The 16,077-nt window shown below is 51.3% G+C and overlaps 7 protein-coding genes across 7 annotated transcripts; 2 read left to right on the forward strand and 5 right to left on the reverse strand.

Moving 5' to 3' along the window:
- Positions 1–127: 127 nt before the first annotated feature.
- STEHIDRAFT_131836 (short chain oxidoreductase) lies at positions 128–1,423 on the forward strand (the record flags this gene model as incomplete). The annotated part of the gene is made up of 10 exons (XM_007305033.1): positions 128–182; positions 249–466; positions 525–570; positions 631–687; positions 746–829; positions 893–958; positions 1,020–1,065; positions 1,122–1,144; positions 1,199–1,248; positions 1,304–1,423. The coding sequence occupies 10 exons, from the start codon at positions 128–130 to the stop codon at positions 1,421–1,423; spliced, it is 765 nt and encodes a 254-aa protein (XP_007305095.1).
- Positions 1,424–1,921: 498 nt separating this feature from the next.
- STEHIDRAFT_111749 (uncharacterized protein) lies at positions 1,922–2,644 on the reverse strand (the record flags this gene model as incomplete). Its single annotated transcript, XM_007305034.1, has 1 exon — positions 1,922–2,644. One exon carries the CDS (start codon positions 2,642–2,644, stop codon positions 1,922–1,924), a length of 723 nt encoding a protein of 240 aa, XP_007305096.1.
- Positions 2,645–3,531: 887 nt separating this feature from the next.
- STEHIDRAFT_80480 (coproporphyrinogen III oxidase) lies at positions 3,532–4,872 on the reverse strand. Its single transcript, XM_007304634.1, has one exon. It carries the CDS (start codon positions 4,817–4,819, stop codon positions 3,761–3,763), a length of 1,059 nt encoding a protein of 352 aa, XP_007304696.1. The 5' UTR covers positions 4,820–4,872; the 3' UTR covers positions 3,532–3,760.
- A 486-nt stretch (positions 4,873–5,358) lies between these two features.
- Positions 5,359–8,497, reverse strand: STEHIDRAFT_139941 (terpenoid synthase). Its single transcript, XM_007305035.1, has 15 exons — positions 8,350–8,497; positions 8,246–8,295; positions 8,108–8,182; positions 7,606–8,053; positions 7,204–7,553; positions 7,089–7,129; positions 6,846–7,000; positions 6,747–6,793; positions 6,581–6,690; positions 6,476–6,521; positions 6,320–6,421; positions 6,149–6,215; positions 6,002–6,080; positions 5,815–5,917; positions 5,359–5,709 (listed from the first exon to the last, which is right to left on the reverse strand). The coding sequence occupies exons 5-15, from the start codon at positions 7,244–7,246 to the stop codon at positions 5,504–5,506; spliced, it is 999 nt and encodes a 332-aa protein (XP_007305097.1). The 5' UTR covers positions 7,247–7,553; positions 7,606–8,053; positions 8,108–8,182; positions 8,246–8,295; positions 8,350–8,497; the 3' UTR covers positions 5,359–5,503.
- Positions 8,498–9,962: 1,465 nt separating this feature from the next.
- On the reverse strand, positions 9,963–10,997 carry STEHIDRAFT_30686 (uncharacterized protein; the record flags this gene model as incomplete). The annotated part of the gene is made up of 3 exons (XM_007304510.1): positions 9,963–10,105; positions 10,266–10,701; positions 10,764–10,997. Coding segments are annotated over 3 exons (813 nt in total), but the record flags the coding sequence as incomplete, so codon positions are not given.
- Positions 10,998–11,526: 529 nt separating this feature from the next.
- On the forward strand, positions 11,527–14,172 carry STEHIDRAFT_122189 (uncharacterized protein). The gene is made up of 5 exons (XM_007305036.1): positions 11,527–11,922; positions 11,989–12,770; positions 12,836–13,260; positions 13,335–13,718; positions 13,771–14,172. Exons 1-5 carry the CDS (start codon positions 11,537–11,539, stop codon positions 13,843–13,845), a joined length of 2,052 nt encoding a protein of 683 aa, XP_007305098.1. The 5' UTR covers positions 11,527–11,536; the 3' UTR covers positions 13,846–14,172.
- Positions 14,173–14,406: 234 nt separating this feature from the next.
- On the reverse strand, positions 14,407–15,631 carry STEHIDRAFT_111754 (uncharacterized protein; the record flags this gene model as incomplete). The annotated part of the gene is made up of 3 exons (XM_007305037.1): positions 14,407–14,886; positions 14,930–15,053; positions 15,114–15,631. 3 exons carry the CDS (start codon positions 15,629–15,631, stop codon positions 14,407–14,409), a joined length of 1,122 nt encoding a protein of 373 aa, XP_007305099.1.
- Between the last annotated feature and the right edge of the window lie 446 nt (positions 15,632–16,077).

Below are 16,077 nucleotides of genomic sequence, written 5' to 3' on the forward strand. Positions count from 1 at the left end.
CAGCTGGATATCGATACTTACATCACCTTACGGACCGGAGATAGTCAGTAACTCCTGCATACTTAACCCGCCGAGTACCTGAGAAACGACGCATCAACTCTACCCTCATACCGCGAAATAGTTCGTCATGTCCAGCGACTCCAAGATCGGACACGTAGCTCTCGTTACTGGTGCTGCCCAGGGTCTGTTCTCCCTCTCACCATACACACATTGCGAGCTAAGGTTATCCTGACGACTTGCATTTGAAGGTATTGGGCGATCGATCGCTTTACGCCTTGCCAAGGACGGATGTGATCTCGCCGTGAACGACATCCCGGGGAAGATCCAGGAGTTGATTGCGTTACAGGCTGAGATCAAAGGACAACATTCGCGGAGATGCGTTGTCGTGACAGGCGACGTTTCAGTGGAGGACGATGTGCGGAAAGTCTTTGAAGAAGTCGTGGCTCAGCTTGGGGGGCTTGATATCGTGCGTTTTCTATATCTTTCATCAACCTTCCCATAGTCTTTTGAAATCGTTCTGCTAGATGGTAGCAAACGCCGGAATATGCGCAATAAAGCCTTTCGTGGATAGTGCGTAGCATCTCCCGAACCGTGGTTTCCATATAAGATGCCAGCTAAAACTTCAGTTAGTTTCTGTCAACGATCTCGACAAGATGTTCGCCGTGAACCTTCGCGGAGTATTCTTATGTGAATAAATCCCCTCGAGGCGAACTGTAGAAGATACCACTCATGACAATTTGTTCAGGCTATCAGTTTGCTGCAAGGCAAATGATCAAACAAGGTCGCGGCGGCAAAATCATAGGTGCTTCGTCCGAAGCTGGAAAGCAAGGTATGCTTCCCCCCTACCTAATACTTCTTTCGTGACTTATAGCCTTTGATTTATGAACTTCAGGACACCCGTTGATGACCTCGTACTGTGCTATGAAGTTCGCCGTCCGTGGTCTTACGCAAGCGGTCGGTAAGCAATCGAATGAGCTCATCTTCGATATAGCCCAGTGAATTTAAATTGGTGTAAACAGCCACCGAGCTTGGAGCGCACAACATCAACGTTAACGCTTACGCACCGTAAGTCAGGTATTAACCCGTCTTTTGCGCGTGGTATGAACTTACTGAATTAATAGGGGAGTCATCCTGACGGATATGCGTATGTTCGCTATTACAATCGACGAACCAGAGTTTACATTTGCGTTCATCACAGAACAAGCTATCGCGAACCATAAACCTGATCCCGATGCGTTCCTCAACGAAGTAAGACCAGCGTTCCCTTCTACAGATGTGTTCGATATGCTCACGGTCGCTGTAGGAGAGCAATAAGCCTGCCCTTCGACGGAATGGAACTGCCGAGGATGTAGCCTCTGTAGTATCTTATCTAGCATCTGAAAACTCTGGATATATCACCGGTACGCTGTCTTGTATTAGCTGATTTAACGAAATTAAACTCCTTATTCCTGTGTTTATCTAGGTCAAACTGTAGGCTTTTTCACTACTATTATGATTAACATCACTCATGTATTTTCCATAGATCACGATAGACGGAGGGCGCTACTTTGACTAGCCACACTAAGGAAGATGCGATGGGTTTCGTGTTAAGGATTGAAGAGATGGAACGGGTAATGGGCGCTTGAAGGGTGTGCAAGGGATTACCTTGCTTGAAGGTCTATTTAACCTTCGCGATTGCACTAGAGTAGACTAAACAGATCTGACCCTGTACTATAAATTCTGAGCTCGTCGCACCCTAATGTGAACCACAGACAATCGGTGGCATGGTCGATGCAGGATGTTCAGGAAGTAAGTAGTACTTCTCCTCCTCTTCTCCCTGCTCCGTTCACCGTTCCCTCCGTCTCCCTTTTCCATCCGAGCTCTTTAGATGACCATGCGACCTAGCCAACGCCGGCTTCCACCTCCTTGCAGTCCTCTTCCACTACCTTCGGTAGGAGAAACAATCCGAATACCATCGCTCTAGCCCGAAGCCATCGCCAGTCTTCAGCGCCTTCTCTTCTTGAGGACGCGCTGGAAGGTTGAGTTCCTCCTGAGTACGGCGAAATTCCTCGCGCTGACGCAGTTGATCGTCTCGTTCCCGCTGGACCCGCTCATGTTCTTGTTGTTCCACCCTGCGCCGAAAATCTTCGCGCTTGTTTTCCTCTATCTGTCGCTGTTTGTCTTCAAGTTGGGCGCGCCGTTGCTCTTCCAGCAATCGCTCAAGAGCACGTTGGAGCTGTTCCTGTTGTTCTCGTTCTATCCTTCGTTCTTCTTCCGCCAACCGTTCCATTTCCTCAATCATCCTTTGCGTCGCCTGCTCTTCCTCGGCTTGTCTCTTAACTTCCTCCTCCTCCTCCACATTTCGTTTTGCTTCCTCCGTCAGTCGCTTTCGGTCTCCTTCCTGCGCGATCCGTCTCGTGTCAGCCTGTTCCATCCACAACCTGTTGCTTGTTTCTTCATCCGCCTCTTGAGCTTTCTGGTCCTCTTCTTTCTTGGACATTTCAGCTTCTCTCTGTGCCACATCCCTTCGCTCCTTCTCCCTCCGCTGTATTTCTGCCTCTCTCTGCATCTCTTCCTCCTGATCCCCCCTTTTGTCCCCTCCCTTCTGTGCGAGTGCTTCCTCCCACCGCTCCTTCTCCAAGTTCTCCGGCTTCCGCCTCGCCATCACCCTCGCCTCTACTTACCTCCCTGCGAACTAGCGCTTCTTCTCTCTTTTTTTTTTTTGAATTCTAGCTCTCGCCGCTTCAGATATCCGTCCCTTCTTGCCCTCTTGCTCCTTCCTTTGCTCTGCGCTTCTCTTTCCTTCTGCTTTATCCCCTCCTCCCGCCGTCTGACATCCCTCAGCCTTCCGCTGCAAGTCTGAATCCCTCTCTTGCAATTCCAATTCCGTCTGTATCTCCTCCAGGCCGCGTCCAGTACATATCGCGGAGCTCTCGGTTGAGAGTGATGTGATGGTGGATTCTCGGCTGGAAGATGGATGCTATACGGGCCGCTTGACCTCACGTATCGATGACTGCACGCGTCCTATGAGGTCCTATGCAATAAATATACAGAAGCTGCGATTGCGATTGCGATTGCGATTAGGAAACCTGGTACATACCTAACAAAACTGAGAGAAAACACGTACAGTACTCATCTTCATCGTACATAGACGCTTTCCCCAGCTCTAGCCTCTCGAGCTTGTCAATGAAGGACCTGTCAATGCACGGCTGCCGATATTAATATTGTCAATGACTGGCTGACGTTTTCCAAGTTCAACAAATAATTTATTAATAAAGTCTAAGTGTGGCCGGAAGTATCTCCCGAGCTTCCGATTCGGACGACCTTCCAAGTCCTGTTACAGTTTCTCTCGAGCCTCCCTGTGGATCTTCAGCACGAACTTCGCTAAACGAGGGCGAGCGAGCGTCCGTGCACGGTGCCAGTGACGGCTTTGGGACCATCCTCAATATTAATATGCGTCGGCGGAGCTGCATGGGCTGTGGACAGTATGTACGTAGATCCTGAGCAGCTGTCTCGTGGATAGATAGCGTTCGACTTTCGAATGTGCTGGCTGTTTGGATTCGAGTAACGGGGATAGTGGCGTGAGTGTGGCTCCGAGTAGTACTACGGCGAAATCGACAAATTGGCGATAAAGGGCTCGAGCCTCTGAACCGCATACAAGCAAGGCAATGAAAGAGCAGGAAATTTAAATACATAGTTTGCTTCATACAACAGTACACTTCTCGTCTATTCCATCCCATTTCGCCCACCCCGCTTCGCTCGCCCACCCCGCTTCGCTCGGTCAAACCCACTCCCTCGGATTCTTCAACACCTCCAACAACCTCTTCTCCTCCGTGCCCTCCTCCGTCCCCACCTCGCTCATATACTCCCACCTCACCTCGTCCGGCAAACTGACCAATATACTCTCAATCCTCGCCCCCGGCGTCATCAGCCCAAACTTCGTCCCCCTATCATACACGAGATTGAACTCGACGTAACGTCCGCGCCTCAGGAGCTGCCACCTTCGCTGCTCGTCCGTAACGGGGGTATGGATGCGCCGGGAAAGGATGGGGAGGTAGGAGGGAATAAAGGCGTCGCCTGCGGTGCGTATGAACGCGAAGATATCTTCCTGCGACCACGGGCGAGACGATTTATCGTCGAACGAGGTCGCAGAGGGGATCCGTTTATGTACTTCGGAGCAGAGATCATCGAAGAACAAACCGCCTATACCTCTCGATTCTCCACGATGGGTGATATAAAAATACTCGTCGCACCATTTTTTGAACACAGGATACAGCGCACTTCCATGCTTATCGCACGCCTCCTTGATCGTCCCATGAAAATGCACCGCGTCTTCTTCATACAGATAATTAGGCGTGAGATCGCTCCCACCGCCGAACCACCACGCGAGGACCTTGCTCGGGTCAGCATGGTCCGTTATTTCGAAGTAGCGGTAGTTAGCGTGTACGGTGGGTGCGTGCGGGTTGCGCGGGTGGATGATGAGTGATATGCCGGCTGCGAAGAAGGGGAGGGCGGAGGTGGAGGTGGGGTCGTAGGGGATCGTGGCGTGCTCGACGCGCATTTGTTTGATGGCGGCGGGGGGGAGGGAGCCATGGACGACGGAGATGTTGACGCCCGCTTTGGAGAGCGCTGTTGTGGGTGGTGGGGAGGAGGAAGGGGAGAAAGGGAGCTGGAAGATGGAGGAGATGCCGTAGCCGCCTTCGGGGCGTTGCCATTTGTCGCGGATGAAGCGCGGGGCGGACGGGTCGAGTGATTCGAGGGAGGTTACGATTTGGTCTTGAAGGGATTCGATGTATTGTGACATGCGTTCGCGCATTGGTTTGGTGGGCGACGACGACATTGTTGTGGGTTTTGTTTTGGGGATGGACGATGTGGTGGAAGGAGGTGAGAGGCTTTATGAGAATGCGCTCGATTCAGCGGATCACACGATTTCGCGCCGGATGGGTACGGCTCTCTGCATTCGGCTCTGAAATACTTGGTCTGGATGGAACTAGAAAAATAATTGGGGACATCGAGGCTCTCGAGTCTGGCTGGAACGAGACACGGGTGGTGATGGACGAAAGGAGGATGGTCTTTCATCAAAGCGTTGTATCCTTCGGCCAAAACACACGTAAATATGGTCTAAATTCTGACGCTCGATGAGACGGGAACAGAGGCGGAACCAACTTGAATGCTACAACGATGCCTTCGAGAAAGGTCTGTCTATTATTTTGAGATGCGGTAGTAAACTATCGAGGTCGGACCAGCTTGGAAGCTTCATGATTGATTTAAATAAAGAGCGGATCACCGTCAACTTTCAAGAATGAGGTGTTGCTTGTGTCACTGTGCACGACGGCAAGAAACGGGGATCTCCCTTCCTTCCGTTCAAATAAGTTACACGGATCGTAGACCATATAAATTCCAATAATGACCCTAACAATACAAACACTCGTACAACCCATCTCTCCAACCTCAACCCCACCACCCCATCAACCCTCCTCAACCTCACCACCCCATCATCCACCCTACCCACCCCCGCCTCTACTCACTCATTCAACGTCGGCACCCTCAACATCTCCAACAACCCCATCAAATGTTTATTCCCCCCAAACCGCGCAATCTCATCCATAATCTCCCCGTCGAGCCGTTCGAGCAGATCGTGTGTGTGCTCGAACGATTTCGTTCGAGAGCGGAGGTAGGCGATCGCGCGGGTTTTGAGGGTGGGGGTTGTGGGGCGTTGTTTGAGGATGTCTGGAGGATTGATAGGGAGGACGGTATCAGACATGAGTGTGCAGGGAAGGGGGAAGGAGAAGGGAGGGAAGGAGGGAAGAATGGGTAAAGGGAGGAAGGACGCACCGATGAGTGTCCCGTCGTTTTGATTCGCACGTATACCGTGGATGACGGGGTATGAGAATTTGCCCTCCGTCAGATCCTCGGCGAACCCTTTGCTTTGGGTGTACTGCACGATATCCGTCAGCAATGAAGCAAATAGCGTGGAAGCGGACAGAGAGAGAGGGGAGAGAGAGAGAGAGAGAGAACGCACGGCGGGACTGTCTAGGTTCATGTAATCGTCGCGGACTTGGAAGTATTCGCCCAACAGGTTGACTAGGGGAATGTAGTCCCTGAACTTTCCATTAGTACATCAGACACTCCAATTCATGCAAAGACGAGCTTAGTCGGGTCTACATACACGTCCACGTTGGTCGTAGAATACGCCATCAACAACTTGACCGCCAGCCTAAACAGCCCGCCAGTCTCTACCAGTCGTCCCAAAATTTGTATTATGGTCAGACCACCGACGACGACCGTGGCGAGAGGAGGGGAGAGGAGAGGAGAGGCTGGGAGGTAAGAGAGAACTGACTATTACTGATCATAAGAAGATACTCCGCCTCCGTCGGACACTGGAGCGAGTCCCGCCAAATCATCTCCATCCCCTGGCCACGATGCAGATTGAGTAGCTCCTCTAAGCAATATGATCAGGACGCTATGTTTGGACTACTAGAGCACAACGACGCACCGGTCACGATCTCATGTAGATCCCGATCCGAGTATATCCGCTTGTGCTAGCAGTGAGCAATAGACTGATGAGAACGGAGTGTTTCGTCGTCGGAGTGAGGCTCACATTATCTGCGCTCGGAGAATCCAGCACGCGTAGTAGTTTCTGATAGGCGAGGAAATAGGCATGACAGGCCGCGTTTATCGTCTTTGGGATTCCGTATTTGATGTGTGCGGCTGAGAAACAAATATAAGCAGGTAAAAATTGACGAAATACATGACCCGTTACGAACCTGCTCGTCCTCTGCGCAAATCCGAATTATCCTCGATATCGTCGATCCTACGCGTGGTGTCGGTAAGGGAGCAACCATATACCAGAGGACCGAACTCACAGAAGACTGGCATTATGCAGCGTGCTAACCACGCTCGAAATCACAAGCAGCTCTCTGGCCGGAACATTCAGCCAGCTATTGAACGCGACGATTATCTTCGCGCGGACGTCGTTTCCGGGTGATTCGGTGAGGTACGTGTAGGGCTCTAGGATCGCCTTCAGTTCATAATCGTATTCATAATCAGAGCAGGAGGCGGCGTGAGCATTGTACGTTCTCATGAAGCATGCGAGAAATCGAACGCACGGTATCATCTTCGCGATTGGAGGGCCGCAAATTGAATAGATCTAGAGTGATAGAAGGCCGCTAAGCCTGAGGACGGACAACAACGAAAATACGAAAGAAGAACGGGCGCACTCACCAGTCTGGGCTTGAGACACGGCGAGACTTTGCAAAGTTTGCATATTGGCGTAGGGTTAGAATTTAGATATTGACGAGCTTGAGCTTGGGATGTCTTTATAGGAAGGAAGGTTCAACATTCATGCTTCGTTGGCACTTGCTTGTAATGTTGCTGGAATTCATGAAGCGGTGATGGAAGGGTCGGCGCTGAAGCCGATTAGAGGTGCAGACCTTCAATCGTGATGGTGACACGATTGAAGCGATAGAAGAGTGAAACGGAGGTGGCTGGGAGTCGTAGCATACGAGGTGCTCGGAGGTCTAGATCAATCAATGGCTAAAAGAGATTGAACGCTGGATTGCACGGAGTAGCAACTTCATTTAATGTCAACGAGCTATCGGGAAGAGGAGCGGATAAGTACGGTACCTTTTCGGCTGCGCAAGGAAGCGATCGGCGACCGATTTGCGTGCCATTATACATAAGTGAGGAAGGGAATGGAGACTCGACGAAGAGAAAGCACGGCTCGACCTGGGTAAGAGTCATGAAAGGTTGACCTCTGCTCAGCGAGAAAGGCATTGCTTGCCACTGTAAGCATTCTCCTCTCACTGTACCATTCGACAACCATGCCCTGGCAGACATCATTTATATACCGTGACTTTCCCACCACACGTTGATGCTCTGGATCACTACTGAGCTCTTCAAGTTGAATCTTGCGTTCAAGTTATCCTGCGCGGCGCCTTTCGCCGTGTGTCGTCTTCCATCTTCCACGATATTATATATATTAGACGTTGTGCTGTTGCCAAAGTTGCATGGGCGATTCCCATCGTCGTTCTCAACAGCAACGGAACCGCTTTCGACGCGGTTTGATGGAGCACTAGTAGAGAGTATATTTGTGAGTAATATGAGACAGCATTCAACGAAAACTGACCGAAATTGAATGAACAGGACTTGTGCGGGGAAACCATTGAATATTATATTATTTGCAATCACTTCCAAATCACCTCTGTCGCCGATCTCGATGAGTGGAGCACCAATCTGGGCTCAGGCAGTTATGGAGGTGACATACCGTTCCATCACCATCCCTATGAGCATCACATCACGCCAAAAGTCCGATGTCTTTTCATTGGGCGCGAGGTCAGTTTCGGGACGGGAGACTAACAGATTGCTCACCTCGAAGACACAGGTCTAGCTCCTGAACGGCTGCACCATTTTCCATGGTACTCTACAAAATATCGTCGGAGGCAGTCATGGTGTCCACATACCATTTGCCGCAAACGCGACACCAAACAGACCTGAAAAAACGTGAGGATGATCTCCGCCGGCCACTCACCGGCGTGTTCGGTACTGTTTTGCATTGCCGCAGGCGGTGACCATGTGTGAAGTCCGGCGCTAGGGGGAACTTGAACGCACATGGAAGTTATGGACAGGCCCCCTTTGAAGCGGAGCCTCAATGTCAAAGCGCAGGGCGCCGCGGCGGACACTGAACCTCTTGGGGCAGGGTGGCACAGGCCTCGTATCCCTCGTATCTCGTTCATGTACGCGCCAGTCTATGTATGCTGATTTGAGCTATACAAATATCATCTATCTACTCTTGTTTACAAATGAGCGGCCTCTCAGGAGCTGCCAATTTGCCCGAGAGCTCTCCTGATCCACTTTGCGCACATCCCAAACTTGTTCAACTACTTATCCCCACCCAGGAGATCTTGAAACTATGGAGGTTTTTGCTGGACTTTAAACACAGGCTTATCTTTTTAGGACACTTTTCTACTCCTTCGAGCTCCGTCGGAGGCCAACATACTCGATCGGATCAGAATCTACGCGAACGGACGCGATTAGACTCTACTATTCGACGCGAATCTACTCGAATCTATTCGACTAAACTCCAATAGACGCGAACGGACGATGATTTCGCGCCCTCCATGGTGCATCATCGCGCCCGGAAGCCCTGCGTGGACTGGTATATAGCTACATATACGACTTTCGAGTGCGATCGCGTTCTATCGCGCCTCCATTTTTCGGAGTTGAGTCTATGATTTTCTTATTTGATGAGGATTTAAAAAGGGGCCCTCAGAAAGGAGCCCAACGGAGCAGAATGGAGTGTAATGGAATAGAATGGACTGCATTCTATTCCATTACACTCCATTCAAGTCCAATAAACTGCGAAATCAAGAGTATATTCGACGCGAAAGGGCTCGATTCAACGCGATCGGAGTCCAAGCGATCACGATCGACGCGAATCTGGTGGAATCTAGTCTATCGGACGAGATTGTCGTGCGTTGGACACGAACAGCGACGAACGCACTCGAGTGGACTCCAATGCAGGCTATCAGGTAACTATCAAGCTTCAAAATTCAGGAGAAAGATATTTGAGTCCAGTGCAATCCATCATACGAAACACTGTCATTAGACGCACCATGATCCCCCCCTATCTGAAAGGTGAAACACTTGTCACACCGAAGAAGATCGTCGAGCTCCAGTATCGACACAAACACAGCGAAGACGTCTCCGTTGGCGTCTTTGATTGCTCGTACAACGCGGCCGGCACGTTGAACGAGGGAAGAGGCGGTGCTTGGTCCGGGGAATATGATGACTCGTCGAACGTCCGGTGGGTCGATTCCGAGCTCCATGACTGAGGTTGCCACGAAGCCCGCGGTCTGACGAGTCTCTTCGGTGTCGTAGAGAGCAGTGATACCCTCTTGTTTACAGTCCGGACACGTCATGGAGTGCATGTGGCGAATGAGAGTATTTTTATCGTTCTGGAGTTGTGGCGGATGCAGTGAGCGAAGGTAGACGGCAATGCGATGTCCAGTCTCGATAGTGTCGGAGAAAAGGATGAATTTTGGTACGTCTGAAGCCTTCGTCATGTGTTCGGGAACCAACCAGTCAAGGTCGCGGAACTGATGTGTCGTATGCGCGTACCGAATCGCTCGGAAGATATACTGTACCATTCGATCGGATGCCATGAGATTTTCCTTGTGACACGACTTAGAAAATCCGAAAAATTGAAAGAAAATTATTGCAATACTCAGACCTTATGCCATGGGGGGTCTGTGACGTGTGACCATGGCATCCGATCGAAATGGTACAGTAGTTGACATTGTGGCGCTCGCAGTCACGACGATCAAGGTGATACTTTCCTTTAACGAAGCCGAGTTTATTGAAAACACGGTCTGTTTGTCGTCCAGGCTCGAGTGTAGCCGAGAGAGCGACAAACGTGAGGTGCTTCGGTCCCAGTGCACGAAGGGTCCAGATGTCTTCGTACGCGTTGCGAAAGTCGGGGCCCCAGTCGGATACAAGATGAGCTTCATCGACATCGGCTACCTTCCACCTCTTTCGAAAGTTGTCGTCGTTCATGATGGCTATGAATTCCGGCTTTCGCAGTGACTCCGGAGCAAGTGCGATTACTTGAAACTTGCCTGCTTTCACTTCTGCCCAGAGGTCACTACCGGCCTTCGCTTCACGAGCAAGATGTTCCGCGTTGATGACGACCGAGGTTATACCTTTCGCTGCCATACTCTTGGACTACAAGAATTGGGTGAGTACACCTGCATGACTGTCAGCATTCATGTGCTCTTGAAGCTTACCATATCATCTTTGAGCAGATTAGTTGGCTCCACCACAACACTGATCATATCCTTATCCACAAGTGCCGCGATATAGATGACAGCTGTCTTTCCGCTACCTGTTGCCGAAATACATGCCACATCTCGGCCGTCAAGGACGCATGCCGAGTCATAGAGCTGGTTTTCATCCGCGGTGAAGGGAAGTATCGGCTCTATGATGTTTCTGAGAATTACGAGCCCTTCGGGGGATGTCCATTGGAAGTTGTCGGACATATAGATACTAGAGTAGCCTTAGAATCCGATTGAAATATATATATAGGTCGATTATAAAGGTCCTTAGGACATATTACACTTCCAGTAAAATTACAAGAGCGGCGGGCAAGGGTATCGAGAGTGGCAACGTCAACGACGAGCAGAGACGGTGAACGAGACGGCGACTGTGGCCCCCAACCTTCATTTCCTAAAACGGCTGCCGACCGCGCCGCAGCGGCACCTCGGCAATCTGCTCTCGCGACATGCCTGTCCATAAGACCCCCACTTTGGAAAGCAGACGTCAGACAGAGTGATCCTCGCGCCCGCCGGTTGAAACGATTGGCTACTCTGCTTAGGGAAACTAGGGACAGTAGTCTCCTAGAGCAGAGTAGCCAATCCTTCAACAACCGGCTGGCGCAAGGATCACTATACCATGGTGTGTGGCCGGCGTCGCCCGAGCCTCCACTATATAGGGTAAGGGTTTGGCCGGTATGTACAGGAATGTGGCTGTGAGCGTCTGCGCTTCAGTCAAGACTGTCGAGATGGCTCACCCTGAGTCACCAAAAGACATCACAGAGCGCGAGCAACTGTCTACCTTCATAACACTCGCTACCACCGCTTTGAACCATCGCCGACCAGAGGAGCCGGTGGAGAGCAAAACACACGCAGATGACCTCCTCCTGACTTTGCAGCATCTCACCACTCTCTTAACAACTGGCACCCCTCCCGGAACGAAAGGCCCTTCCAGAGATCCCGCAGGCAATCGTGTCTTCGCCGTTACCGCGACCACTTCTGCCCAGCACATCAGTACTCTCATCTTGGTCACTCAGAATACGCGGGAGAAACTCTCTCCGTCGACATATCACATGCAGTCATTAAAAGACGATATAGACGGAGGTGATGTCCTTCTTCGGTGGATTGAAAGAGAGTGCGTCATCTCTAACAGCAGCTCTGAACACTGCCAGCGGATGCTGACCTCCCACGATCTTGGTAGCCGCGACATGTACTTTAAGAATGTGTTCGCTATCCTTAATCGATTTCGTCAAACCGAAGAAGATCCCAGATTGGGGGACGATGCCGTCCGAAAGCTCAAAAAACAATTTCATCTCTTTGTCATAAATCATACCTTTCCCAAGATCGTAGCCCGCATCCTTAAGGGCAACCAGTCCTGGAAGAAGCATCCCATCGACGTCCTCGCCGCTGCGCGCCCCCAGGATCTTCATGTGCAGCTAAGCTTTCCCAAGACAATCGAGGTTCGCCACGACTACCTTGTCGGTTGGCTCTCAATGAAGGGCATCGTTCCGCACGTTCCACATACGCCTGGCGCGAGGGCGGCCTCCTTTCAAGTAACTCCAGACACACTAGACCAATGGGTTCACGCTATCACAGATACCTTCGCGGGTCTCAAAAAAGCCTTGATCGATGACGACAACAAATGCAAACCTGATCCCGAGCTTGAAGACGTGATCGAGGCCCTCAATCACCTATTGGCATTTCGTGCATTGTTGAAGTGCGGGATTATCGAATACTTACTCTCGAGCAAGGAGCTTGCCGCAGCGATGAAGGAACCGTCTGGCGACGTCGACACCAATCACGGTATGCCTACCGTTCCCTCCCCTCCCCTCCCTCCTTCCTTCTGTGTATCTTGTTCCATTGACAATCACGAATATGAAGCAGTGGAACTGAACAATTCGAGTGGTGCGGGTGATGAAAGTAACGAAGAGGTTGCGTTGGATGTAGAAGGAGTGAAAGCTATCACCGAAGAGGAGGATGATGGTAACGCCGAAGTCATATCTCTTCCAATTGTTATTAAGGTTCTCATCGACTGTTTATTGTTCTAGTCATTGCTGAAGACCTTCAAACCAATAAGCCACGCGACTCCATTATTCGGTATCTCAAGACAATCGTCGCCTGGACCGAAGCCGTAGAGTCACTTACCGCGAGGCATTTCTCATCGCCTATAACAGCACATATCTTCGCCGCCCCTCATCCCTATATTGACTCTATTGACAAGCATCTGGCCACATTCAAAACCAATATCCTAACGAACCCCGCTTTCTCAGAGACAGAGAGAATTCGGGCTCGAGACTGCCTGGGACCTCCGTTTTGGTTCTCAGTAGCAAGTGTAAAAGGTGCGACAGTACACGCAGAGGCGCTTATGATGGCTCTTTCTCGTTCGTTTTACATGACGGATGTTGCGAAGAAGTCTCAATCAGCGTTAAGCCTCGATGACAAAAGCCGCACGGCCCTGCAAAATGTCTTCCAAGTTCGTCTCTCTCTTCGTGTCTGATCCCTCTCCTATCCAGCGCTCATTTTGCCGCTCCCTTGTGCATTGATTAGACCGCACGATCCCCCATAGCAGTTAGCAAGAAATGCTGCTGGTGTTGTTGGCGGTTGTACCTTCACTTGCACCCAGCTGAATCGTCTCCCAGGCCTTCGCCCCCCCGAGCATCGCCGAGCATCAATCCTCCGAACATCGTCCTACTCGGGAGCCACTCGACGATTTACCCGTGGTCTCCGCCACCGATCGGGGTTCCCATTGAGTTTCTCAGAGATCTAAAGGTGGAGCTGGAGGCGGTCTTGATCCACACCTTAAAGCAAGGCTCGAAGTCTGTCGAAGGACGGTCTCGTCAGTCCTCTGCTCGTAGCTCCGGTGAGCACGACCGTCTGGAGCTGGTCGAGCCGGTGAACCGTGATGCCGAACGCGCGGAACTTGTTAAACTCGTGCGTCTCTCTTTCTCTCTCTTAATGTCTCTGATACAAGCTGTTTCTATAGGGGATATTGACCCTGTCGAAGCGTAGTGCAATGTCGGGATTAGCGCAGAATTTAGGCCAGGCGGCTGGGGGCTAGCGACCTTGCGTGCTGTGAGGTGTGTCTGGAGTCGACTTCTACGGTGTAGAGAGGCAGATTTCGACTCAAAGTCTCGTCAGACGACGCAAGCGGTGCGCGGAGTCAAAATCCAAGGTCCTCGCTTAACTGTCTGCTTTAGGCAGGAGGGGGGAGGGGGCGTGACCCTACGGATAATAAATACATGCCTGATCTAAAAGACTGATCACCGATGTACTACTCCCCTTCTCCCATCCGTCGAGTTTGTCTGTAGCCGTCATGACCGGATCCACAACATGGTGATACTCGGTGCCGTTGAGCTCCGGGGCCAAAAGCACTCGACTCCTTGGGAAAAAAATGTTTGACCAGAGACGTTCGGTCATCGTCCTCGACGACTCGGTGTGCAGTCCGTATCATGTACGACGACATCGACAACTTCGGCAAATCGTGAACCTCCAGCCAGCTCATCTCCAGCCATAAGTATCGAATATTTTGATCCGGAAGAGAATCAGAAGCGAGATTGTGTCGTTCGTCGGTTGTCGCGCATGTAACGCAGCAGGACACGGAAGGCGGGCGATACGCAATCTATGCCTTCAGTACGATGTCGCCGTCCGCGTCCTCAAAAGCCCTTGACAGCCAGTGCGGTCTTCTACGCCTTACCTCCTCCCTAATGATGGGGCGAGAAGCAGTGTTCCTCTTTCCAAGCACGGAAGACCTCGCATTTTCAGACGCGGAGGGAGCAGAACTACTCCAAAGGTCTGGGGTGGGATAGATGAAGGAGCCCCTGATGGCGCGGGGCTGATGCACGGCGGGGAAATCAACGCAGGGCGATGCCCAAGTCGACCAAGTAGTGGCCGTGGCAGCACCAGCAGGTTGATAGTTCTGAGGGTCCGTAAGGTTGGCTAGACTGTTGGCGGGCGTGGTGATCAGATGTAAGTTCTCGAGGGCCGCGGATATCTCAGGGGTAGAGATGGAGGTGAAGAAGCGTGGAATGTCGTTGGCTGTTCGGTACTCTTTGGGCGTAGACTGGTGGGCAACGGCCGAGGACATGGAGACACAAGAGGGCTGTGAGCCACGACGAAATGTTGATTTTGGTTGGAATACGCACCAAACGTCGCCTTTTCTTCTTTCTCCTGATGGTATAGCCCTGGTTTCCGTTCCATAGTGCAGGCCTTAGGTCCTCCATGACTACAAGATGCCTCTCCTCTGGTAGTTTTATCTGTTTGAGGGGGCTATAATGAACCGTGACATGAACGCTTGTAGGGCAGAGTTGTACGGGAGAAAAGACATACACGTTATCCGCAATCCACCCATACTCTTCCTCTATGAGGTCCTTAACGACAAGACAGGCCATGATGATGTTCTCAGTCATGTCGTGCCGGCGGAGGGCACTCGGGAAAGCCGTTGTAAGAAGGTACCGAAAACGCAACAGCTGTTCCTCAGACGTATCACAAGGATCTACGAAAAATTCGTATATGTCGACCGGGATGGGTTCAAGATTCGGAAACTGCATTCCATTGTCGAAACGATAGACCTGGCTGCGATCAAAAGGCCCATACTCGAGCTGAACGAGGCTACTGATGGCATCGACCCAGAAGCCGTGTATCGTTGGCTTAGGGAATACCGAAAAGAGGACGTCCCGGAGCCTGAGCGCCCGTTGACCCGCGGTCAACTCCGGGCTGGCGACAAAAGAAGATAGTTGGGAGGGTATGTGCTCCGGGTCGGGCGATGGGAGTACCCAAAGAAACTGCGCCATTTGTGCGTCCAAGAAAGGGAAGAGCTCAGCGTTCTGATGTGTCATAGACGCCATATAGGGCGGTGAAAAGGCTAAAGCTGGGGCGAAAGGGCGTATGGATCGAGTGGGGGACAGGCTTTATATATGAAAGCTTGAGCGACAAAAGTGAGTGATGTGACGACAATGACGTGCAGTCCAGATAAGGATATACTTTTGTACGCCGAAGTCGTTCAGCGGCCCATGCTTCTTCTTTATGGTGCGAGCGTAGCGGGGAAGGGCGAATCAAGGCAGTGAGTGGCAACCTTGTTTGAAAAACAAATTACCTCTGGACCGTGCACTCGATAGTCTTTTGTTCCAAACACAGCGGGTTCTCCCAGGTTCGATTCGATTCGATAGTGCCGTTCGTCACAAAGGACCGTTCGAACAACGTTTCGAGCTCAAGATACTCATCCGGAGTTACAAGACAAGAGCAAGCTACAGACGAGCTTGTTGTCAGGAATGACCTACGAATTGCTTTTCTG

This window comes from Stereum hirsutum (assembly GCF_000264905.1).
Source record: "Stereum hirsutum FP-91666 SS1 unplaced genomic scaffold STEHIscaffold_8, whole genome shotgun sequence".
Taxonomy (NCBI): Eukaryota; Fungi; Basidiomycota; class Agaricomycetes; order Russulales; family Stereaceae; genus Stereum; species Stereum hirsutum.

Coding starts and splice junctions, on each gene's coding strand:
- STEHIDRAFT_80480 (XM_007304634.1), bottom strand. CDS start 4,819: ATGTCGTCGTCGCCCACCAAACCAATGCGCGAACGCATGTCACAATAC.
- STEHIDRAFT_139941 (XM_007305035.1), bottom strand. CDS start 7,246: ATGCAAACTTTGCAAAGTCTCGCCGTGTCTCAAGCCCAGACTG. Junction 6,691..6,746: donor TTTGCGCAGAGGACGAGCAG/GTTCGTAACGGG, acceptor TTTGTTTCTCAG/CCGCACACATCAAATACGGA. Junction 6,081..6,148: donor TCTACGACCAACGTGGACGT/GTATGTAGACCC, acceptor TGGAAAGTTCAG/GGACTACATTCCCCTAGTCA.
- STEHIDRAFT_122189 (XM_007305036.1), top strand. CDS start 11,537: ATGGCTCACCCTGAGTCACCAAAAGACATCACAGAGCGCGAGCAACTG. Junction 11,923..11,988: donor CTTCGGTGGATTGAAAGAGA/GTGCGTCATCTC, acceptor CGATCTTGGTAG/CCGCGACATGTACTTTAAGA. Junction 13,719..13,770: donor GCGCGGAACTTGTTAAACTC/GTGCGTCTCTCT, acceptor CTGTTTCTATAG/GGGATATTGACCCTGTCGAA.